We start from the raw sequence: 27020 nt of genomic DNA, 5'->3' as shown, positions 1-27020 counted from the left end.
CACTTGGAGTACAGTTCTTATGTTCCTTGTAGGGCACAGTATCTACGTTTTCAATTAGGCTCGCCTGAATGATTGCGCAAATTGGACCAAGCAAAAGGGAGAGGTCCTTTGTGGCAGGCAATTAATAATGCACGATAATATTTGTGTTGAAAAATGTAAATATACTCACGATAGATATCCAATTTCCAGCCGTCCTCCATGCCCGATTCCGGTATCATGCTCTGTTCGGCGCGACACGACAAGAACTTGCCGCGATCATCAATGGTGGGCGTAAATGTTAATATGGAGGTGGTCATATTGCCGTCCGGATTGGCCTGAAAAACAAAAACGAAAACGAACAGGGAAAGGTAGTGAAGTACTCGTACTTGTCATTTAAAAGTCAAGTTAAGAAAAGGCAAAAGGGTTGTTGGCACGTGCAGTCCTCAAAACCCAGACCCCCAATCAAATGCCAAAACAGTCGATGGGATAAGGATTGGGGAATGGGATGGGATGGGAAGGGGTGGGGTGGAGGACTTGCAGGGTTGTTTGTTTGCTATTGTGCCCAGCTTCTTTTAATTGCTGCTAGGCTACGTGACTGCTGTGGCAAACAACTTCAATTACCGCAAAGCATTTTGGGGTCTCAGGGTAACATTAACAAGCCCGATGCGTGCCAGCGCAAACATTTGCATTTTCAAGAATTCAAGAACTTTCAAATGGCAACTGGAAACTTACAATTTCATGTGTATTCTTCATGGGTGTGCTGCCCTTCCACCAGGTAACTGTGGGCGCCGGTCTCGAGCCGATGACAACGCAGCTCAGCTGATAAGAGTTCTCGGCCGAGAGTGGTCGATTCTCGCCCTGCAGCTTCACAATGAGCGGACGCACTACAGGTATTGCAATGGGTAAAAATTAATTAGGTAAAGTTCCGGTTCCTTTCCAAACCAGACTCTTCACTTTACTTACAGTTCATGTCAAGTCGGACACTGCTAATAATTGGCTTTGTCAAATTATTGTTAGACGCCTGACACGTTAGCTGCATGTCCAGATTTTTGCGTTTCAGCTTTCCCAGAGACAAAACATTGCCCACCCGGCGTTCCGACAATGGATGTGCAGAGTTGTCTAGCTGCGTGTTTTCATGCCACCAGGTAACCCTCGGTTGTGGTCGACCTGCCAGGGAGGGCGTCAATATGTGGCAAGGAAGAAGACAAAGTTCAGAATTATTGAGTGCATGGCTTGGGACGGGCTATATGTGTGTGTATGTGTATGCGTCGGCGTGCAACTGATATGTTTGTTATACAGCTTAGAATCGATGCTGTCTGGATGAAAAGTGTGCGTGTGTGTGCCTGTACGTGGGGGTCTCCTCTTATCCTTATTCTGTCTCAGCATCTCCCGTTGAGTGGCTGCTGCAGTTGCTGGCAGCGCTTTTCCTTCATTTGTTTGTTTATGTGTGTGTGTGTGTGTGCACAAGTGCAAGGAGTGGCTGGCTTGGTGTGAGTGTGATGATGTGTATGTGGATGTGCATGTGTCGGTGCATGTGTGTGAGTGCGCGTGTGTGTGTACAAGTGCCTTTCGCTGTTTCATTTGTTGTCTTGTCTGGCTTTTAGCAATTTTCAAGTGCTCTCAATGCAATTTGTGTGGGCATTGTGCGCACTTTTATTGTTGCTGTTGTTGTCATTGTTGATGTTGTTGCTTTTATTGTGCTCGTGCTCGTGCTGCAGACAGCATTTCAGCATTTCCAAATTAAATAAAATGATATCTTTGCTAGCTGCTGGCCGATTGTCCGCCGGCGCAACGTGTCTCCATTCCATCAGTATGGTCATCATTTTTAATTGTCAGGCTCATATACACACACACACACATACGCACACATCTAAATAGTATGTACATATACACAAGCTGGTGAAGCGTTTTACTTACCACCAATGGCCACGCATGTGATGTTTAAAATGGAGCCTTCGTTGTAGGGACCAAGTTTCTCATCCTTAATGGTGGCACCTTTGCTATCCAATATAATAATTGACTCGGGCGGTGCTGTAAAATAATGAACAGCAAATTATAAACTTCATAATTTGGTGAAGCTTTAATACGATTATTTAACATGATATATATAAAAAGAAACCTTCTTATAGTTCCTTAATAATAAAATGTATTTCGTAGGCTAACGAATCATAAAAAATATAAATCGATAAAAAGATCGATTATATGATTTTCAAAATCAAATTTTTATTTTTTTTCTATATGAATTACAATTTCGGATTTGTAGAACTTTTTATATTAATAAACAACATGATTTGGCAGAAGCTGTCCCCCAGCCTTTTGTGGGCTTCGATGCTGATACAATTTTAAGACGCACTTTCATTATATTGAACATATATGATTTGAAGTTGGTTTGAGGTCAATCAGCGAAGTTTCGCTTCATATATCACATTGCTTTAATGTTAAGATGCGTAATTCTATATCTGAATATAATCAGTCATGCAAAGAAAACATTTTAATTCTAAATCCATAAATATGATGTGGTTAAGAGTTTTCCTTAATTAATTTAGCTCTTAATAAAAAACTGCTACAATTTATTTTAAAGGGAAGAATAAGAAGAAAGCAGTATTTATATGTTGTTTAATATAATTTTCAATCTGGATTTAATATTTAATTTGGTCCGACTATGTAAACTTTAAAGCATTTTTATTTGGAAGTTAAACAAAAGTAAGAAAGCATAATATAATGCTTGAGCAACTATTCAGACAGCCCCAGGTGCCCGTTGGCGAAGTTCATCTCAAAGTCACTGCGGCCCGCTGCAGGACTCGACGCGCAAACCTTGCCAGACGGCAGTCTCATTTTCTTCACCTTCGCGGCTAGCAAGGAAATAAAGCCGTAAATTTTTCGCCGACGTGTTGGGCAAACTTTTAATTTTGAGAAAATTCTGTGTTTTATTTTGCCTCCTAGCCACTATTTTGACTTGTTTGTGCCACAGGGAATGCAAGGCTGTGGCCTCGTTTGGCACGCGCCTGGCAGATTTTCCGCTTATTTTTCGTCTTTTATTTCGCACTCTGCTTTGTTCTGGCGCGCTTTGCGCTTTTAATTTTGTTGATCCTGATGTTGAGGCTACGATATTTTGAGCGCCGGTAATGTATCTTATGGCTGCACTTTGCACTTGCGTCATGATGCACAATGGTTTTAACATATTTGCTGCCAAATTTGCAAAATATGTTAAGCTTGTGCAAAGCATGCTGCTTGCTTGCGTATTTTCTCCTTCTCTTCCGCCTCTGCCTGCCATATCGTTTCGGCTCTGGTGCAGCTCACTTGACCGTTCAGCTTGTTTTGGACACATCCGCATACGCCTTGTTAGCCAGCTAGCAACTACAACTACAGCTACAGCTACAGCAAGTTGTCCAAACTGTCCACCCAGACTGCTGGGCTAAGTTTTAATCTAATATCTTCTTTAAAGTTTCTTCCTTTTTTCGCCAACCGACAAAGTTTTAAATCCTGCCTCGGTTTTACGCTTCACATGTCACAAACACACATGAACACACACATAAATATTCGTATAGTAGGTAGACAGGCGCAGCATGTTAACATGCTCAAGAAGTTTGTAGAACACAACCACGCCTGCTTGCAACGCTTTACACTTCATCTAACAGCAGTAGCAGCGGCAGAAGCAACTATTTACCAACAATATTTTTGCTCAGCATTGGCCCCAGACTAAGTCGTATATATTCTGGTTGTACGCCTTTGAAAAAGCATATAAATTTTAATGGTAAATTGCAAGCTGTGGCCCGACTTCCCAGGTAGCGCGAGGTTAGGGGTGAATGCGACCAAAACCATTTAAATAGCAAAAATTCAATTCAAAAGTTGGCAGCTGCACTTTTTATACTCTGTACATGAAATGTACAAGAGTATATTAGGTTTGCGGGAGCTGAAAAATGTAACAGGCAGAAGGAGGCGTGGCAGACCCCACAAAGTATATATATTCTTGATCAGCATGACGAGACGAGTCGATCTAGCCCTGTCTGTCTGTCTGTCCGTCTGTCCGTCTGTCCGTCTGTCCGTCTGTCCGTCTGTCCGTCTGTCCGTCCGTATGAACACCTGGATCTCAGAGACTATAAGAGATAGAGACACCAAATTTTGCACGAAGATGCGTTATGTGTGTATTCTATACGAGTTTGTTTTATTTTTTTGATTTTCCCCCCCACTTCCCCCCTATGGGGGTTTTTCCGATTTTCCATTCGTATAATCGCCTATATCTCGGAGACTATAAGACCTAGGAACACCAAATTTTAGTCCCAGATGCCTTATGTGAATACGCAGAAAATGTATATTTTGGAATTCCCCTCCCTCCCCCCTCTACCCCGCAAATCGTAACTCCCGTAATTCTTGGAATTTCGAACTAAAATTTTGGAAATACCCCCAGTTAGTTATTATGTGTCCGTATGCCAAATTTCATTATGATAGACCGATTTAACAAGAAGTTATAGCCATAAATATATTTGCTGATGCAGCGCTGCTGCAGCGCTGCTCAAGCGCTGCCCGCGGCTGTTGTTGATGTTGCTGTTTGGTTGACTGCGAAAATGCTTACACAGACACGAATTGATGCGCATAGGCATACATACACTCACACAGACGCAATTGCTATGTAAATGTGCAATTATACACCCTTTACGTGAGTTCGAATACCGAGAGAGGTAAAATCGATCAAATTTTTTTTTTATTTTCTTAATTTTTTTTATTTTCTATAATTATTGTAAACATATGTACAGAGTATTTCAAAGTCGGGACACCCGACTTTAGCTTTTTTACTTGTTATTTCTACCATTTCTTTTACTTTTTGCTGCGGTGCTTTAAGCAGCATCAAACTTTTTTGCCAAGCTAGCACTTCAAAAGCTGTAGCTTCCTTTAGCCGTTGCAAGGAGCAGCACATGAAGCACAAGGCTGCTGGATACCATTACAACATACTATATACGACTAGTTAGCATCTTATTGTGCGCGTAATGTGTTTGCTCATGAATAGCATAGCAAAAGAGTGGATTTAGTTAGCATGCTCGAGTGTTGAGGCTAAAATTATACTCGTATGTTTAGAAATAATTGCATTTAAATTTTCTTTTAAAACTTTAATTACTTCATTTCCTATAAGTGTGGTCACAACTTGCCAGAAAAGTATTTATTTAAATAAATATAAACTTCATTTATAACCAATAGGTATACAAAGGATTTGTTTTTAATTTTTCCTGAGCTTAAAGGATGTTGTTGTGACAAATTAAATGCGGCGAAGCTTCGTTAGCACTACTTAATTGTTTGAATACGATTTCCCTATCTTCAATCCAACTAAAACAGATTTAAAGAAGCTTTAAACTTTAAGAAAACTTTATTTTTGTATTGCACTAGTTTTGTTTAAGTTTGAATCATAATTATCAAATGTGGCGAATAGTTGTGGAAGTTCCCTAGATTTGTATATTTAAATTTTAATATTTTCTATTCATAAGCTGTTTATTAAAAACATTCTGTAACCAAACTTCCAAAAATGTAGCATCCATTCTTCTAAGTATAACCACTTACTTATGACTGTTAAATTCACTTTGGAGTTGCGTGTCGGACTCTTCTGAAAATCCACACGACAACGATATTCTCCCGTGTCCTCCTCCGTTGTCGCCTTGATGGTCAGCGTGCCTGCACGTCCTTCCACGTTGAAGGACAATCGCTCGCGATAAGTTTCATCGGACCAGTGCGTGCCCTGCGCAAAGTTCGAGTCGCGTGTATCGACACTGAAAAGGAGAAGAATGGTGGGAAAAAGAACATATTTTAGCTATAAGTTAGGCGGTGAGTTAAACAATTTTTGGTGGCAAGTTGGGGAAGCTTTCTTTTTTGTGCTGTTCACCTAGCAGTAAGTTCGGTAAACGGTGTAATTGGGTTCTCCAATGAATTAATAATGCCATTCAGAGCCAAGTTCCCGCCCTGCGCCCAGTCCACGTGCTCAAAATTTATTGTTTTACTTGAAAATATCAGATTATTGATTACTTTCTTGTATGCTGGAACGAACGGTTCTTTTCTCTGTTTTTTATTTTTTGAGCTTCAGCGATTTAAAAAGTTGTCGTAATGAGCTCATTTTGGCGGTCAATCAATGGTCTTAAAGTTTTGTTCTCATTGTATTTTTTATTTTATTTTATTTTTCTACAGCGCTGCCCATGTCAAATGTTTGGCAATTGGCTTTAAAAGTTTGAGTCTGGCTGCGCATTAGCGTCAACTTTGTTTTTGTTGTCGTTGCTGTGGAGGTAAATACTTAGAGGGTAATGATTTAGGTATGTATATGGATGTATAAGGTAGTTTGTTTCGTAATGTAGGTCAGTTCTGAAGCATGAGTTGAGCGGCGCTAAGAATATAGAAACACAAAAAACAAAAATAAAGTTCAGCGTCATGCAGTCGAAGTAAGTATGCAGTATACTTTCGATTATTGCAAAACCTGTAGGCGCATAAGACGAGTATTGTAATAAATTAAATCGACGGGCAGATATCCAAAAGGTCCATGCGTTAATGAGTGTTGACGGTAATTAAAAGACCTTTAAATTTGAACAAAGCGAGGATATGTGAGATGTGATTTTACAAATAGATCTTTAGAAATTTGTGTCATGAGAATAATTAGGGGCATAAATTAAAAATATTTAAGGAAAGAATAAAGCTTGTTGTAAATTTGTTTTCATTTTATTCATTATTTTTAGTTCAGTTAAATAAAATCAATGAAAAAAGTAACGATTGATGTAGCAATACTTAACTATTATAAGCCATAACAATCGTCTCACAGATACCAGCAAAGCAATGCCAATAGCATACCCCACATACACCTATTACGTGGACAAAGTCCTAACTAAACACATCCTCACATCATGCCCCACACTCCTGCCGCATAGACTATCTATTCTCTCAATGAAGGGATTTTGTAAAATTCGAGCTCCAAAGGGGGGAAAACAGGCTCCAACGTTTGTATGAAAAATCTGCAATTTTCATCTGATTAACTTCAAACTTAGTTTGTATACGCTCAGAAAAATTCCAAGAAACGTATAAACGTATAATTGAACCAAAGACGGGCAAGAGTGTTTTATAAAAGATAAACTCAGTGGTAGCGTTGTAGAAACAACTGATCGACAAATGTACAATATGTAAGGTTCAGGGAAAAATGAAAATCGTTCATTCTTATCTAACGAGCTTGTGGTAAAAACGCGTTCAAAATTCATGATCCTCTGATTTGTACACAAAGAATGGATTGTTAGCTTAAGGCTGTGAATGTAATGCAGCCAATAATCGATTGGACACTATTCAAGACTTCTTAAAGCAAACAAAAAAATGGGGTAAATTAAAAGGCAATTCCTTATACAATAAACTAATAATGTCCTTGGAGGATAATTTTAAATCAAACTTAAATTTTATTTTTATTGACAAAGGAATAGTTTCAGAAAATACTTTTATTTCCAATTTATAAATAAAGCTTAACAAATATATAATTTTCTCCTTGACTCAAATGCCTCGCTCTCGAGTAGGCAACATAAATGAAAATAAAATCAGAGTTTCAGAGAACTCTAAAGCTAAGGGTGCATCAACATTATCTCTTGATTTGACGTTCTTTGATTCACTTTCTTCATTTTCTTCTGTATGAGTATACCATATTGCTATTGGAACGCTTACAAATCAAACACAATAGACAAGGATGCCGTTGTGTGCAGTATGTGTTATTTGACAGCTTGCCAGGGCTTTTCAAGTGCTGCTCTGCACTTTATTGCATTTCAATTTTGATTTGCAGACATATGAGACTCACCATATGTGTATCCTTTATATGTATTTGTAAGTGTGTGCGTATGTGTGTATAGCCCGAAACATAATGAGGAGCGAAGCGAGCAACAGCTCGTATATCAGTGTTAGTGTAGGTTCTCGTAATAAAAATTGCAAAATGAAATCGAGTAAATCGATATAGAAACATACAAGTACTATACTCGTACTATATGGACCAACTCAACGATAAATTGAAATGCCAGCTAGTCATGCAGTTAGCTAGTCAGTCGGTTATTGAGAGTTTTCAAGGATATTGAAAAATTAAATTTTTTACTTTTTGCATGCCAGTTGGGGCGTGGCCAAGCTGAGTATACGGAACGTAGTAACTTTTTCAACATTCCTATTCGCTTTTTTATGATTAATTTATTTGCTGAGTGGTTTTTAATTACAAATAAGAGTTGGCTCTTGGGCGGCTGTGGCCTGTCGTTACGCAACAACGCTAATTACTATTTTCGCTCTAGTCATTTGCAAGTCCTTGAAGTGTTGAAGTTCAATTAGTTTCAGCAGCTCGAGCTCTTCGTGCCTTGTGTGTTGGTTGGTTGGTTGGTTAGTTGGTTGCCTAGATGGCTGGGTGGCTAGCTGGCAATCAGCTAATCAACGTTACTGCTCCAAAAACTTGCACACATACGTCGGCGTAAATCCAATTAAAGTTTTGCGCCTTTGATGTGCATGTTTTCATACTATAAATATATACTCGTCAGATAGAAAAAGTCCAACGACGGATGCCAAACTACAATGCCATAATATTAGACATGAATAATTGAAAAAGTTTCTTGCGTTAAATTGTAACCTTGGACCAACGTCATCGACATCGCCATTATTCCATTGCCAGAGTCGTCATGCCAGACGCCAAAAAGTTTCTCAGCCTTGTCCGTCCGTCCGTCCGTCCGTCTGTGTATCTATCTGTCTGTGTATAATTTTCTAGTTATGCTAATTTAATGGTTGCAGCATAGCCCAAGATTGGGCAAAAAATTGCTTAATTAGCAGACATTAAATCAAAATGAAAAAGGGCTCACACAACCCTACTAAATTCGTTTGGATTCCACAGAGCCTGACATGTGCAGATTTTTGTCTGTTTGGAGTGCGCAAAAGTTGTATGTGGCAATCAATTTTGTTTATTTATAGATATATACTTGTAGTATATATGTGCCTGTGTTTCCGTGTGAAATATATGTGACTTGTGTGGTTTGTGGTTCTGCATTTGACACGAAAGGGTTAAAGTTCCGAGTGGCTTGCGGCATTAGACGCTATTTTAAGTGAGCTTACCTATAAATGGGCGTTTTCAGGCCCACTTTGTACCAAATAACCAAAGCGACACGATCCTCGTAAATGGGCGGTGTTACATTGCAGGGCAATCGTCCCATTGTGCCCATAATGGACTCGGAGAGTACGGGCGGACCTGAAAATAAAATGAAGGAGTAAGACAGTTGAGTGGCGTCTGTAAAAATAAAAACATAACAAGAATAAAATACGCTGGCTAACAAATGACGCATAATTAGCGTGGGGCATTAGCACTTGGTTCTATAGCTACTTATATTGTCGTCGTTTTTGTTGTTGCTGCTGCTGCTGCTATCTTTGGACAAAAAAGTCAAAAGACGGCCAAGATGATGGCAAAGTGTGCAAGCAACGGCAAAAAGCCAAAGCGGCGACATGCAAAGCACAAAAAACTCGGCGATCTTTTACTTAGTGCCACTAATAATGCTATAAATAAAATGCCAAGACACACACATACACACACAAATGCACTGACATACACACACACACACACACACACACACATACATAAAGGAAGAGACAGTGCTCGGAAGTTGGAGATAAAAGCAATGTAATGGCTGGCATTTCTCTTGGCAGCGCAGTGAACGCCGACAGCAGCGCCTTCGCCGCTCCACTTTTACATTAAAGTGAAATTAGCGCACAAATCCTTTTTTATGTTAATTCTGCTTGCTTTTTTTGTTTTGTAAGGTTTTCCCTTTTTAATTTTTTGAATTATTTCTTTGGGTTGGACCGTGGATTTTGTTGCCTTGTTTTGTGCACAACACTTTCCTTTCATTTGGATTTATTTTTTGTTATTCTGGGACAAGCTCTTAAATTTCGTTATTTTGTCCTTTAATGGGAAAATTGTAGTTGGTCCCTAAAGCCAATTTTGCTTAAAATTTTAAAGGTAATTAGCTTGTTTGAAACAAATTTAATTTTATAAAAAGTCTATTATTGCATTTGTAGAATTTTCCTGTGGTTGCCTTGAAATGGCTCACCATTTCAGTTTCCTTCGGTATTCCCACAACAAAGTTTTCACACGCCCTTTTTTTTTTTAAACGAAAAATCTTTTTCCCATGGTCCCTTGTCAATTTTTTGTATCTTATTTAAATAACTTTTTAACTCATTTGCATTTTTTAAGTACATCAATTTCTTCGTTGCGTTGCGTTGGGCCCAACAACAAACAAACTTATTAAAATGTGGACAGTAAGAGGGCTTTTGTTCTTTCGCGATGCTAATTAGGCTTGCCCGTGGATATTGCAAAGGATTCTTTTTCGTGAATCAATGTTTAGACATAAGTATACCATATTCCTAGGTACCTATCTTCCAGAGTCTCGCGTTTTAACCATTGGAGGGGCAGCAGGTAGTGGCACAGTTTCATTCTCCATTTCATTTTGCAGATGCTGGCTATGTGGTCAGGCTCAAATAAAATCGTGTGGTCCTACTACTATTGAGCCCCTGAAAAGTAGAGGCCGGGCTTCCTAAAAGAAATGGCAAAAATGCTCCCCCAGTACACTGCTGGCAATTGAAAAATATTAAGAAGCTATTCTTAAACTACAAAACAACTTTAAACACTAAAATAAATAGCTTTGATTCCAAATGACTTGTATTCATATTATTTCAACATTAATCCATTGCTATGAAAGAGAGTCCGAGAGTCCATGTACCATCAGCGGTCCACCAGTAGAATATAAATTTTTTTTAAAATTATTAATAATGCTTTAAGCTACGATTCCTTAGCTTTTCACTTTTTACTATCCAGATTGATTTTTAAGCTATAAGACGACATTTTAAAATATTAGAGTCGAAAAATTATTGTCAAATAATTTCAAATAATGGCTGAAATATAATTACAGTGATCGAGTTAACAAATTTATGCTTCTTGGGCGTCTCCTACTCTTTAAATATTTTATAGCAGGGAATACTATTCATCCAATTCTGTATACACTGCCTGTTTATGAACGATTTGCGGTATGGATATGCTTTTGTGTTTTTATTAGTCACAAGTTTCTTCGTTTTTAATTAAAACATTAAGGGAAATGCCTATACTTGTGTGAGCGCCAAAATGAAGTTGTTAGCTCTTACATACGGAATGTCAACGCAACAGCGTAATTTATTATGAACATAAACAGTTATTATAATGACTTCTGATTTTGCATATTAAGCAAGGCTAATGGTTTTATCTGGGCGCAAAGGCATTCATATACACACGTGCGCAGCTCCAGATATCAGTGGTTTTAAATGGGAAACTGTCTGAACCGGAAATCGGTGCGAGGTTATGCTCGGCGTTTCCCTTTCCTGTCTTACTTTTTGGCGCCGACAAGGGCATGGTTCAACCATTGGTTTCCATGCCAATGCTGGCTGTCATGTTTCGATTTCTCGCTCATTTCATATGCAAATATGTTCGATTTGCCATTAGTCTGTGGCGAAGGGCTACAAGAGTGGAGGCGACAGGAACCGCAATAATGCTGCTGCCGTTACTGTTGATGATGACGATGATGTTGATTTTGATGGGCCTTCAAACACACACACTAATACACACTAATACACACTCATACACACCCATACACAGTTAAACGCATGACCCACTACACAATTTACATTATCTCTGGCATTCTTCTGTTTCGAACGAAATGCCAACATTAACAAAACATTTAATTATACCAATTAGCAAATTAGAGATTTTCGTTCAGTGCCTCGGTACCCAATTTTAGGCCGAGCCGTAAATTTTGTAGCGGTCGGCGAGCACCAAGCTGTGGGCATGCTTGACCAGAAAAATCAATCGTAAATTGCACAAATTGTCCTTATAGCGCATAATTTTCCAACAAAATATCCAACAAAATGGGCCACATTGTGTGCTGGCTGTTCATTTTGTACTTCTTGTTTTAATAATGCGAGAGTTGTGGCAAGTGCGCTGTCAAGTTATGGCAGGCTTTATTGTCATCTCCCATATCCCGTACAAACAAGAAAACACATTGAACTTCACATACTTATCCGTATATTTATGTTTGTATATGTACGTTTCTTAACAATAGCTTTTAAGTGACTGCATGTCTGGCCTGACAATGATGCCAGCAGCTTCATAACGATGCACAAGCAATGAGGTCGAAGAAAAAAGAAGGCTGAGTAATAAGGTGCGTGGAAACAAAGTTAACTGTATACACTACATATAGTATGCTCGTTCACGCATATGCCATGCTTGTATGACATGCAGGCCAGCAGATGGGGTTACGAAATGGATTCGCACTAGTTACCGGGAAAGCTGCTCTTAATGGCAAAGAAATTGTATTTCATATACAGTACATTGATAAGAAGCGTTAGATTGAAATAAAATTATTAAAATTTATTTCAGCAGGAGAATTCAAGTAAAGGATCGGATTGATTTTTTGCCAAGCAAGCTGCTTTGAAAGACAGAATTATTAACTAGGACTTCTCTGGCTAGTTTTCTTTAATTAATTATTAATTGTTTTTTACCTTACTCTTTACCTTAATACATGAATTCAAGCAAAAGATCCGATTGTTTGAGACAGACTATGCCCCACGCAAGCTGCTTTAAGGATAGATTTGTTTATTGGGGCTTCTCTGGCTAATCATAATCGATTATCTAAGGCGGTAATTTTTCTGATTAATATTTTCTCTATGCAAATAAATTAGACAATTACGAAAGGAAACATACTTCTGTAAAATGGTTAAATGTATGCTATCAATAAGATTACCAAAAAGATGTAAAATCTTCGGTCATTCCGAGGCACTACGTCTTTTAAAAATCTGAAAGTTGTTCCTATTGGTAGAAGTTTGAATTTTGTAGTTCAGTTTCAATGCATGGAAGTACTGCTTATATTAGGGTGTATAAACGAACAAACGCCGTTCCTTTGTGATGGCTTGTCAGGCGCAGTCTTGCTTGCATACACATGAGTGTATTAATGTGTGTGTATAATACGCTTTTATGTTGTTTACATTAAGGTTCAAGCATCGTCATTTTCTTTGCTGCCATTATTGTAAGTTTCATGGCTTTTTTACTTTTAAAGATTTACATTAAAGCTTTTCACAGTGAGCATTGCCCTAATTACAAAACGCACAAAAGTGTGCTACACACACACACACCATACACACATACACTACACTTCCATGCACGTACTGTACTATGTGGCCTATAAAAATGCAATCAACATTAATTGCAAAGAGCGAGCGCGAGCTCACAAAACGAGCACCATAAAATGGTGGAAAAGTTTTTGGTTGTCAACATTTAGGCTCGCAAATGCCAGACAAGGCCCTGTAGAGTAGCCTCATTAGTTTGCACACACACACACATACACACACATACAAAAGTACTGCGGATGCATTAAAAGTGCGTGCGTACTTGAAATGTGTGTCTGCTGTGGCAAATTAATTGCACATAAAAATATAACTCAACGCACTTGAAACTGCGTAGCGCCTCCCAGCACTGCCACGCCCCCACATCGAGAGCGGCAAGACTATTAAAGGTGTCGCCAATTTGTTGTCACCTACGGCTGCGCTCCTACACCAGCCTGCATGCCAGCCAGTCCGCCAGCTAACTAGAGTCGTAAAAAGCTACTAACTGGCAGGTGTATGTGTGTGTGCTTGTGTGGGTGAGTGTACTATATGTGCGTGCACAAGTGCGACAAATGTGCCGCTTTTCTCCATTAATTAAAAGGCAACGTCTACTTGACTATATGGACCATCACCAACATACCATATGCTCTCTGCTCCCGGCGCATTTATAGCCAATTATTTTTATTGCCCCACCAAACAACCTGTGGTGTGCGTATAAACGAGCTGACACATCAATGCAAGTGATATTTGTATACCAATGTAGACATGTTCCGCCCGAAACTCTATTTCCACATCTATATATAAATAAGTAGTGCTAAGGGCAGAAAGTCCTCTGATATGTGGTTCGAAAAAATGACCAATGCAAATGACGCATTTATTTGTATTTACAAGTATATTTGAATGCGTTCATAACAACTAATTAAAATAGGGGAAATAAAAAGTTGCGTTCATTAATAAAATTTAATTATGTTTTGCTTTTCAGCAAACACACACCATTTTCCGTCTGAATTTTAATAAAATATATTTTTTTCAAAATGTTTTCTCACAAACTTATTTTACGCTTATGTGTGTGTAAAATTGTAATTTAAATAAATTAACAAGTGAAATGAAAATTGTAATTAAACTTTTCCCAATTTTATAATCTTTTACAAAGTTCAAAGGTATTTATAAAAGGTTGTATTGGCTTTTGTAACATATAGCGTATAAAAACAAAGTGACAATAAAATATGTATTTATGGAAGTGGCATTCAGTAAGAGTGCAGTCTCCCCTTTTCAGAGGCATATATGTACATAGTTTATCAGAATAAAAATAGTCGTTTTATATAGTTTATATAAAACGGGTTTCAAAGTAAACTTACTTAGTTTCTTGCTATTGAGACATCACAACATCATCGTTTACATCAACCAAATTGGACTTATGAGTGAATACAAGTATGTAGCTCTTGGCACACATACAACAACAAATGTTGACAGAAAAATTAATTTTCTCCATTTGAAAAATTGAAATTAATAAACGAAAAATATTCAGAGGCGAATAAGGAAAAAAGTGCAAGCTGTGAGTAAATTTAAAAACTGAATACTTCAAGAGAAAACTAAAACAAGCTTGAATTTAATATTTTGTGAAGCAGCAGTCAGCAGTCAACAGGACAGGACGGGAGACGGGGAATGCCTGGAAAAGCAAAAGAAAATCTGGCAAAAAATATTATGCAAATTTGCTTTCATATTAGTGGCATTACTGTGTGACGAAGTCGACAGTTCGGTGTGGCAGCAAAAATGCTGGAGATGGCATAGGGTCGCCCGGAATAGGGGGCGGGCACAGTGACAGGGGCAACTGAACTCGGCTGACAACGGCAACATTTGCTGATTTGGCAAAAAAGAAGTACTGAAGCGGGCGCTAAAGTTGGATCTGATGATGTGCGTTTATGTGGATGTGTGTGAGTGTGAGTGTGAGTGAGTGTGCAATGATATTACAGGAAATTCCAGTCATGAAATTGGCAGTAGGGACAACGAAAAAAAATTTAAATAAAAGTTATTGTCAATATTTGCAAATAAAATGTAATATGCGTGCGCGTTGTTTTAAAAATAACTTTAAATATTTGCATAATTTGTTAAAATCATAGTCCAAATTGGCCAATAACCGAGCTCCCCGATGCCCTCTCATGCCCAATGTGGCAATAAATTGTAAGCTGTTAGGCAGCTTATAGTTAAGCATCTAAAAGCGTGCCATATAAAAAGGCACAAGCTCGTAAATTTTAAATTGTAAATCATATCGAACACTCGCATTCTGTGACTGAATGCCTGCCTCACTGCGTGCTAATTGTTAACAGTGGCTCAGAGGCGGCCAAAAGCGGAATGGTACATGGCAGATGGCGCATGGCACATGACACCCCAGGGGCATATTTTTATCCATAAAACGAATGTCATAAAATCGCAATAACAGAAGCAGCAGCAGCACAGCAAAGTTAAATCAAATAAAAATTTCAAGAACAATTGAACGTAAAATCAAAGGAAGTTGAATGGTGGGACTGAAACAAATTTAGACACAATTAAATTAAATTTAAAGTGGGCAAAGGTCTTCAACACTTATTCATGTGTAAATTCGAGGAAAGGCGACAAAAGCGAACAAGACGATTGAGATGAGGACAAGGACGTAGTACGTGGCATAAGGATGGGAGACTCAACGATACTGCGACAATTACGATCCAGACTTCTTCCTTCTCCATTCTTCTCCCCTTCACTTGTTCTGTTCTGTTCTGTTCTGCCGCTCTACAAGCGCATTTTTATAGCCATTTGCTTTATGTAATGCCAAAAGTGTTCTTCGGCCCTTGGCCAGAGCAGAGTAAAGAGTAAAGGGGGCGATGGTCGCGCACTTTTAATGTGCAATAAAGTGTAACGATAATGATTATGTTATGTAGGCTGTGGCGGGTGGCCTCAGCACCGAGAGGGCCAGCTCAGAGGCGCGTTGTCAATCGTGGAGTAAGTTGACTTTAATGTGCACCAAAGTGGCAATTATTGAAAGTGCTTTTTGGACTGGAGCCGATTCGAGCCGAGTCGAACCAAACCGTACTCATCACGCACGCAGGCATACCAAAATAACACACAAAAAAGAAGCAAAACAAAATTTGTTTGTTGCTGATTTGGGAAAGATTTTGCTTCTTCTTCTAATTTTTCATTTAACTTAATTGAACTTAAGCGGACAAGGCAATATCTGCAATTTGCAAACGGTTGTACACAAAGTTATCACATACTCTACGAGTATTGAACGAAATTAAATATAGACGAGGTCGCAACAAATTTTTAAAGAAATTAATGTTTTTTAATTGGCCACTGGTTTGGCAATTATAAATATATGCTAGCATTCAATAATTAAATTTGTAGAAAACAAATGTTTTTATTGAAATAAAATCTTAAAAAGGCATAACTAACAATACAGAGATCTTTAGAAGACATGCAGTTTCTTCGAATAACTCAAGCTACAATTTGAACAGTTTTAAGCCTTAACTTGCTTATATACTCGTACATATAATATATATTTTAATAATAGTATTCCCACATTATGGCCTCTATTGAGATATTCAACTATTGTAATTTGACTATTCTCAGAGATGTTGTTTTAAAAAATGCAGCTTCGCATGAAAGAGTGTCAACTATAAACCTTACGTATACGTAATATGTGGAAGCAGCAATCATATGGTGTGTGTGTGGAATGTAAAGGTTCGGATATACATTTATATTTTATAGTCTTGCACATGAGCTGCACGCTCCCCATATCCGTACGCGTGCACAGACACACTCAAAACCTTATAAAAATGCTATAAAAAGTACACAGGCACACATGGACAGAGCCACATACACGTGCAGAAGTTTAGGCTACTGTTACACCTACGAACATGAACACTGCAATCTAACTGCCAACATTTTACTGCCCCATTGTGTGTCTGCTACCCCGTTTTTCCATTGCCCACATAACTTTATGCCTGGCCTAGTCTATAATGTGTCCATATATGCTTGGCCATGGCATATTTCTAACATTTTATGTTGGCAGCCCTAAAAGGCACATTTACATGCCGGCACCCCAACGGATATATACAGGTGGATAGATATCTGGAGCTATAAGTGGGTCTCTGTAGGTGGCTTGCCAAGACGTGGCCTAACAAGAAAATGTATCTTTAATGCACAAATCAAGTCACTTGAGCGCTTTTTCTATAAACATTTTCATTTTATAGATACTTAACAGACTACGAGCTACTGGCTGGGGGCTCAGCCTTGCCTTTTACTGTGGTCCTTGAAAGGCAGTAATAGCCATTTTGTCGCCCTACCCTTCAGAATTGTTGCATAACCAAAAGGGGTATCGGCCAGCGGCCCGCCTGCGTCCGCTTGCCAGCTCATTGGCATTGACGACCGTTTGTGCTATCTGCAAATGGCATCTCGTTATCGTTATGCGTTTGACTTGCTGACAAAGCATTTTGGGTCTGTTTTTATTATTGGGCTGGTCAGGTAGCCACCGACAAAAGTGCTGCAAATTAAATTCACAACAGTCGCCAGCATGAAAATCAGTTTATGTTTTTTCTGCGCTTTTCATGAAACGAAATAATATGCCAGACATAAATGAAAATTAGCTGAGATTTTTTTATCATGGTCTTTGTGTTAAGCTGGTCCTTGAGAGAATGAACAAATTACAGTGCGAAATTAATTTTACAAAAAGCAAGCAAAACAGAAATCATGCGAACTGACACAAACATGCAGGGGGCACACATACACAGACGGCAACGATATATATATATATTCTCCCCAACACGCACAAACACACATACACGCACATATACAAACATCACATAGTTAAAGCATTTTGACTTAATTGCTGCAAAAGGAATTTCCAAATGAAAATTTCATCAAAAGTATCTTTCACATTTTTTTCCTTTTATATTTTTGGCTTGGCCCCTCTAGCCCCAAACACCGTGTTTCGACTTGACGCCCACTTGTATTTTCTGTTTTATTGTTTGAAATAATTTTGTCCGCTTCTACCATTTTCGGTTGTTCCTTTCCCGCCACCGCTTGCCTCTTGCTTGTCATACTCGTTTATTTTTTTTGTCTGTATGCTACAATTCAGCCTGTAAAATAATTTATAGCGCTCTACATTGATATGTTTTCTTTATGTTGTGCATACAACCCGCGGCTGTTCCTTCACATACACAACAAATATTAGAAATTAATGAAATCATTTTTAAAAAATAAATTACAAAGGCGAGGCATTAAATTGAAAAAGAAAAAGTCAAAGGTCCCCAGGGGCCTGTTCTGAAATTGCGTTTGTCTGCATGTTTCTATATAAGTATGTACGATTATGTATGTGCCTAATGCTTGAAATGTATAAATAGCATGCATCGATATTGATTTGGGCGTAGCAACAAATTCAATTTGTACTTTCGACAACGGGCGATTTCAATCTGCTATCTCACAAAGTTGCTCTAACTTGAAAATTCTACTTAAGGGAAACCTTGCCAACCACTACTAGATATATTGTATTCTACTTGTCCCTCGATACTGCAGCCCAACTACTCTTTAATTATTACACTCCGCGAAAAGTGTTGTAATTTTGACTACAGAGCCATTGCCACCTTTTCTGTCATTATTCAATTTTGAACCGTTGCTACAAAGAGCTTGATGATGCTTTAAACACTAAGGTATAATTCTTTTGTACTGCCTGTGCTTGAACTCTGCCCATGCGCTAATTGCCAGAAGTCGGTTCTCAAATAGTTCCTTCTTTTTGGTCGTTGTCGTTTAAACTGGAATCACAAATTCCTATACTTAAAGAAAATGTCTGAGCATGCACGACTGTGAACTTGCTGGACTGGCTAAAAAATCGTCCTTCTCCGGGTTCTCTGTTTTTTCTCCCAATAACAAATGAATTAATTTTATTTGCTCTGTAATACTAAGTTTGCTCCTCTAATAACTTTGTAGGCAATTTCGTTTTGAAACACTTATTTGTCAGTTTAAGAACGATTGTGAATAGACTTGACTGTGTAGCTGGCAGGATGGCAAAAAACGTTCCGAACGAGGAGGCGCTATAACCGTATAATACTTAATTAAAACATTTATATTTTGACTTCTATGTCGACTTATTAAATACAAGTAAATGGAAAACAAATTGCTAAAACACACTGATTTGTATATTTTGTGGATAAATTTTTTTTACAATATACATACTACTTTTGTCAGCATGCATTGATATAACTTTATTTTTGTGCATTAGCAAATATGAATACAATCCAAAATATGATGCGAAACCCCAGCCGACGACAACTCTTTGAGAATATTGCGAAAAAGGTCAACAAAACATAAAATATGAAATGGCCAGCCATAGCGGCAGCCAAAGTATTTTTCATATATTATATTTGTCATGCCCAAAACATATAAAAAACAATTTGCTTTGATTTATGCGCTCGTAAAAAACAAATAAAATTTACATGTTCGTATGAAAGCATGTTCACGTTCAGTGTGTCTGTATGTGTACGAGTATGTGCGGCATGCGTCTACATATATATTATATTACATTTCGCTAGATAATAAATTAAAAAACATAAAACAATAGATGACACCCCGAAACTGCCGCTGGCCTTCAAATGCGCAGAAAAGTATGCAACAATATTTTCTCTACAAATAAAATAAGGTAACCGCAAAATTTTCATTGAAAGAAAAGCAAAACTGGCAGCGAGCAAATATACAAATACAACAGACCATAATGTGTGCGTAATGTATAGCAAATATGTGCACTGCACACTCTCTCACACACACACACACACACACACACATGCACATACTTGTCCGTCAACATAAAAATACGGGCAGACCCCTTATAAATATTTCATTTTATGCGTTGTGTGCCACTTTACGATGTGTTACTTTCCACAACGTCGATATTTCTGTACATCCGTATGTGAGTGCGGACATGAAGGAATTTTTATTCATGTGCCGTCTGTTGGCCAGCAGCATGCAGCGTTTGCTGCGTTTGCCGCACATCAATCAAAATGCTGCACTGGCGTACGATTGATTTAATGTTGATTAGCTGTTAAAACGCCATACGATTGGCCAGGCAGCGCACATCCGTGGACTCATCGAGTCTGCCCCCAAATCTGCAAGAGAGCTAACCACGGCCGCATTATGAAGCCGTGGCAGCCTGCAAATTAGCCAACTGCACTTGAATACGCTATGCATTACTGCATCTCCACGGTATTTGGTCGATGATGAATGTGCGTACGTTAGACCATCCAGAGACCCTTCCCCTCTGAGCTCGTTAGTCTGACCATGTGGGTATGGCTTCGAGTCGATTACATATGCCCACGGCACTGTTTGCGCCAGCTTATGGGAAGTGCGTGAACCGCTTTACGCATCATCATCATCATCAGCACGTGAAGGTGTTACGGTGGAGCACTAAAATGGTCTTAAAGCACTGCTACACGTTTTTGACATAATTATGGCAGGCAGGTGTTGACAACCCAGTATTGAGACTTGCGAGATTTCAAATGAAGAAAAAAAGAAAATTAGTTTTTGAACAGGTCCTTTCTTGCTTGCATGTAATGCAATCTTTAAAGTTAGAACCGCCATGCCTAATAGTTCACAATTAATGACAACTCATAGTAGTTGTGGGGTTAGTTTTTTGGTTTTTCCCCTTTTCGTTTACATACCTCAATTTTTGTTTTATTTGCCATAAAGCATAGCCAAGTCATCTTTCGCCCACAACCTGCCACAAACACTTCATAACTTCATAATTCCCAGCCACACAATTACTTATAATTTATCTCCGTAGAGTTGCCATGGTTTTGCAAAAATAATAACGTCTTGTCTGGCCCCAAACACATCAAGCAGACTGTTCTGCTCTCAACCATCTCCACTACCCGTACACCATTGCGTTTTTACATTGCAATCCAAAATGATATGCCCCACACTTGGTTGGGGCCATGGCCATTGCCATTGTTAGTGCTAGTGCTAGTGCCGTTCCCATGCTCGTCTATTCGAGTGGCGGGTATTACAGCCGACTTCCTTGTCATGCTTCACTGGCACGCCGGCGCCGCACTACAAATGAAACGCTCTGTCATCTGTCAGTAGTGCAGAAGTAGAGAAAAAAATAAATAGAAACACCACATAACAAAAAAGCCAACAAAGTACAACAACCACCCTAAACAATCAGTGGGTACATGTACAGGGAGCTAGAGCCCGTTCCGAGCACCGCTCACAGTCATTGTCATTAATTTAGCCAGCTTTGCTCAGAGCAATAGCTACGCTGGACTGCGCTTCTGGGCCGGCATAGTTCCTATAGTTTTAGTTGCTGCTACTGTCGTTGTTGCTTGACGGGGTCGACGACGATAGCAGCGTCATGAGCGTGCAAAAAACTTGGCAGATCCAAGCTTATAATATCACACGGCAAACGGTGGATGTATTTGGAGAATATAACATTTAAAACATTTTTTATAGGAGTATTAGAGTGTTAAGATTAAAATTGCCGAGATTTTCGGTCTAACGAGCTATGAAAGAAACTCAAACTTATCTGATAATCAGGGGCGGCACAAAATGTTCCCAAATCCGCCCCAAAACCAATTCTCGGTGCCACAGAAATCTTTTTTTGACAGGCATTCAAAGACATTTTTCTATATAAAAATAATCATGGGAACATAGCCCTTATTGTTTATTGTTTAAAGAACCGGGCATTAAAGGTGAAGAAAAGAAAGAAGAAGATAAAGAATTAATGTTATTCATAGTTTACTGAATTGAATCTTATTTTGTAAATTAAATGAGAGTTAAAAATAAAACCTGTATAGTGCAATAGTAATTAATTTAGAGGTGTTAATTGTTTACATTTTGTCAGCGAATAATTTACATTGTAAAGTAAATAAAGATATTATTCATCAATTAATATTTCTGCCAATTTACTGCTTGCCACAATTTATCTTTTGTGCCACAATTTAATGTATCGAAATAATTCACCAATCATTCAGTAATCTAACATCGTTTCAGTGAATTTATTATTTAGATTAACTATTACTTTGCATCGATGCTCTACCGTTCGTTGGCTGCCAAAACTTAACTAAAACTAAAAACGAAGGGCGTCGTTACAACTTTTTGACATCTAAAGATCTTCTGGCTTTATGACGGGGTATTACATTTTAGCGGAATAGCGAAATTAAAAGTTACTTAATATGTAAAATTAATGCTGCATAACATAGGATTAATTCTGAAATTATATTCCAGATTTTATAAAACATTGATGATGATCGAAAGAAACATTATACTGCGATTTTTATATTCGACCTTTTCCCAGCATGGTAGAATTTAGACTTTTTGTGATCGCATTCATTATCCGTTCCATTGTGCTGGCATGGTGCTGCAGAATCTTGCTGTGCAATGTAAAAGGTCTGCCCAGCTTCTAAATTAAATAATTCCCACAACTGTTACATAGTGTCATGGCTCTGTTCCGTACCCGTACCCGTGTTCGTTGGTGTGAGTGTTTGAATGCTGTTGTTGTTGTTGTTGTCGTTGTTGTGTTTCATTTTGTTTTCGTCCGGCTGTGCGAACTGATAAATGAGTCCCTAATATGAGCGCTGTTAATAAAAGTGGCAAATTAAACGTCAACCTCTACAATTTTGTGCCATTTGTTGGGGATGCCGAGCACTAAAGACTGAAGACTTCCACTGGCTACAGCTGCCTAGGCAGGGCTCATTGCTGATTATTGTCCTTGTTGCTGTTCTTGCTGCTCTTTCTGCTGTTGTTGTTGTTGGTGTTCCTGTTGTTGCGGTTATAGTTGCCTCTTTTTAATGTCTATTTGTTTGCCTTTCAAAATGCCTTTGGCAGCCAAACACACACACACACACACACACACACACACACATCTACAAGCCAATGTCAGTTGTTGTTGAGACAACTTCAGTTGTCATTGTGTGTGCGCCTTCTCATTAGTTGACTGTTTGCCTTCTACCCTGGTTGGGTGGGGGTCTGGTTAGTTTATAGTTTGTCGCATGATTTTGTAGTTTAATGTTTACAAAATGTTTGCGTGTTTTTTGTGTACATGTGTGACATACGCTGTGAGCTGTTTTTAATGAGCTTGTGTCGAGCATTTTAATAAACAACTCCAATGATTGCTCTTGGGCATGGAAAGAGCTGTGCATAATTAGGGTCTGTCCCTGTTTTTGTTCTCGATGGAAGATGCAAGTGTGAATTATTTAATTAACTTTTTGCATGTAATTGTATTTTCTCTATTCGACAGCAGAGGTGCAAGGCCTCTATCTTTGTCCCCACACACAGATATGTATAGTATACTATAGTCAGGTGGGCACTGCAGACAAGCTATAAAAACAATAAACACAACTCAAATGCAATTAAGCGCAAATAAATGCGTCTATTATTTAGATAAACTATTATTTTTGTGCAAATATCACACACACGCAAAATGTCTGTACACGGGGCGTATGAGCGCTGTACGAACAGCAATCTAAAAGAGTCAGCCAGGCGTGTCGAGCCCGGCAAATAAAATACAATAAAAGCCAAACTCATTGATTATCGATAATTTAGCCAGACATACCCGTCACACACGCACACACACACACACACCCAGATACACCATGTAGGCAGTTATACATACAGTTGGTTGGTGGGCAGGCCGTTTTGGTTACCCACAGTTGTGCGCTCAAATAAACAAATGAAAACGACTGCCGAGGACTACAACTGCGCCTGTGGACTGAGGCGCTGCTTGTGGGCCACAAAATAAGGAAAATCTATTAACGCCGGATTATTAACGTCACACTATTTGTAATTTATACGTTAATTATACGCAGCATGGTACGATGCCTACGATAGCTGTGCAACTTCCGCAGGGGCGTTTTAATAAACATTGATTATAATGGCCAACGGTCCAAGCTGATGGTTATTGGGGTTGCGGCTGAAAAACGCTGCACTCAACAATTAGAAGAGCATGGGACTGGGGATTTGGGACTTCTCAACCTGAACCTGAACCTCAACCGAGCCGAGCTGAACATGCGAAGAAGAAATGCGGCCAAGCAACAAGCGAAGTAAACTAAATGTGACAACTAAGACATCTCTTATGCACTAAGCCTTCAGATATGCAATGGCAAGTGCGGTTTGTGAAATAAACAAGCCAGACAGACGTGCTTGGGCATATTGCTATCTTGCATATAGGAAAGTAGGCAAGGAAAACTAGCAGACACAGCAGCCTGACATATTACGACTAATGTCAGCACACACACACACACACACACCTACCTACACATACATTCAAGCACAATGCACACTGGACCAGCTTCAGAAACTTCCATATTTTGTATTAATATTTTAATATCGTAAAAACAAGACGCATTTATGCCTATTTATACAATCGATACTAAAACAGAAAAAAAAAAAAATAGTTATAATAAAGTTATTGGATGTATTATAAAAGCTGCTAAGTTTCACATCCATGTGTAGGCGGAGTTGCGAATGAATTAAAATAAAACTACAAGTATACCTATCATTTACAAAAAGTGAGAGCTATATAGTTATACAAAAGTGAACAGAACCAATTATAATCTTCTTTAGTGCCACAATGAAAGTAATATTTAAAAGAAAAATTTTACATATTTCCACTGCAATTTTTGGCATATTCAATATACATAATTCATATTTTGAAAAAGTATTTAAAATTATAAATTCTGCCGTGATAGAAGGACTCAGACTCTGGTCTGAAAATACTCGCTGAAAATAATTGTCCTCCAAGCATATAGCTTACGTTCTAAACCACTGTACTTTATGAACTTCTAGCATCGCTAGAGAACTGTGAGTGAGCAACTTGAACGGCGATGAGGGAGGCAGTAAGGTGGCTAAGAGCTGTTGTGCATATGAAACTAAGACTGCATATGATGGACCTGCACGCATATGGGTGATGATCGGGAGGGGAAAAAAGTGGCAACGCAAGCATGTGAAAGTCCATGTGGAAGTATGTCAAGCTCAGTGACACAATAAGTACAGTTCTAGGTGGAGGGAGAGGGAGAAAGGGGGTGTTGGTGGGTTGGTTGGTGACGTGGCAGCTTTTCGCAAATTTGAAGCCTGCATGTGTCGCACTCATCGCTGTTATACCCATAGTCATCATCATCATCTTGTGCGCCATTATCTAAGCTATACTTTCTGTAGGTTGCCTTTTTCTTCTGCACTTTGTTGCGCATACGACGCGTGTGCCACTAAATGCGTTTATTAATGCTTCTCCTTGGCCTAATTCGCCACACTTGTGCCTCATGTGTCCCGCACGCCTTGGCTGCCATTTGCATGCATACATCATTTTGCATACATGATGTATGTATTGTTTGTCTCTAAGCTATGCCGCTGAGTGCGCTTAGGGCTCCGTCATCCTCATCCACCACCCCTTTGCCTCCACTGCTATTTCTGTTGTTAATGATGATGATGAGCTTGAATGTCAGCGTACAAAAACAAAAAAAAACAACAACAACAACAAAAAACATGAGCAAGCACAGGCAACAACACATAACAAATGAGTATAGTATATGAAGACGAATTATTTTGGCCTTGCTGCCAGTCTTCGTGCTCATCCTTAACAGGTATAAGGGCAGGAGAGGACAGGTATGTAATATGCAGGTATAAGTATAAGTTAAAAGACAAACGCATTGCGCACGTCACATAATTAACACTTAAGGGGAACGGGGATCTTCGTGGTGCGAACAAAGCCAGGGTTATAGCCAGACAAAGTTCTTAATTACGCATATGTAAGCTAAGAATAACCTTATTCATACTATATGTATGTAACAAAGGAGTAGACGAAAATATGAAAGAAGCATAAGCTAAAGAATAAATAGAAAAGTACAACTCTATGGGATGAGCAAATGTCCTGTTGCGGCAACTCATTGTCTGCTACACGTGTTGCATATAAATGCGAAGATAAGTGCAAATATAAGTATATATGTAAATAGCTTTAGTTATATGTGAATGATTTGTAGACAAGTTTATTAATTATTCCTTAAATACGTTCAGTGCGGTTTATATGACATCGCAGTCTTCAAATATATGCAACTATCTCTTGTATTAATACTGTAAGGATATATGCATAAACTATATTTTTTTGACTTTTTATTATTACAGCACAGAAAGCAAGAAGTAATGAACCCTGCTGGGGATCGTTGTGAACATTCAAAGTAGTTTTAAAACAAGTAAAAAAGCTAAAGTCGGGTGTCCCGACTTTGAAATACTCTGTACATATGTTTACAATAATTATAGAAAATAAAAAAAATTAAGAAAGTAAAAAAAAAAATTTGATCGATTTTACCTTTCTCGGCATTCGAACTCACGTAAAGGGTGTATAATTGCACATTTACATAGCAATTGCGTCTGTGTGAGTGTATGTATGCCTATGCGCATCAATTCGTGTCTGTGTAAGCATTTTCGCAGTCAACCAAACAGCAACATCAACAACAGCCGCGGGCAGCGCTTGAGCAGCGCTGCAGCAGCGCTGCATCAGCAAATATATTTATGGCTATAACTTCTTGTTAAATCGGTCTATCATAATGAAATTTGGTATACGGACACATAATAACTAACTGGGGGTATTTCCAAAATTTTAGTTCGAAATTCCAAGAATTACGGGAGTTACGATTTGCGGGGTAGAGGGGGGAGGGAGGGGAATTCCAAAATATACATTTTCTGCGTATTCACATAAGGCATCTGGGACTAAAATTTGGTGTTCCTAGGTCTTATAGTCTCCGAGATATATGCGATTATACGAATGGAAAATCGGGAAAACCCCCATAGGGGGGAAGTGGGGGGGAAAATCAAAAAAATAAAACAAACTCGTATAGAATACACACATAACGCATCTTCGTGCAAAATTTGGTGTCTCTATCTCTTATAGTCTC

The 27020-nt window shown here is 38.6% G+C and overlaps 1 protein-coding gene across 2 annotated transcripts in view; it reads right to left on the bottom strand.

The window, feature by feature from the left end:
• The window catches only part of LOC115626385 (nephrin), an 80673-nt gene that overhangs the window by 19635 nt on the left and 34018 nt on the right, over positions 1-27020 (bottom strand). For both annotated transcript variants that reach the window (XM_030521756.1, XM_030521748.1), the window contains 6 exons: positions 9058-9190; positions 5530-5735; positions 1897-2010; positions 943-1146; positions 712-863; positions 170-314 (listed from right to left, as the gene is read on the bottom strand). In XM_030521756.1, coding sequence (XP_030377616.1) covers positions 170-314; positions 712-863; positions 943-1146; positions 1897-2010; positions 5530-5735; positions 9058-9190 — 954 coding nt within the window. The remainder of the gene's footprint in view (positions 1-169; positions 315-711; positions 864-942; positions 1147-1896; positions 2011-5529; positions 5736-9057; positions 9191-27020) is intronic.

The sequence above is a fragment of the Scaptodrosophila lebanonensis genome, unplaced genomic scaffold (genome assembly GCF_003285725.1).
Source record: "Scaptodrosophila lebanonensis strain 11010-0011.00,11010-0021.00 unplaced genomic scaffold, SlebRS2 tig00000001-arrow-pilon, whole genome shotgun sequence".
In the NCBI taxonomy this organism is placed as follows: Eukaryota; Metazoa; Arthropoda; class Insecta; order Diptera; family Drosophilidae; genus Scaptodrosophila; species Scaptodrosophila lebanonensis.
This window is presented reverse-complemented; position numbering and strand designations above follow the sequence as displayed.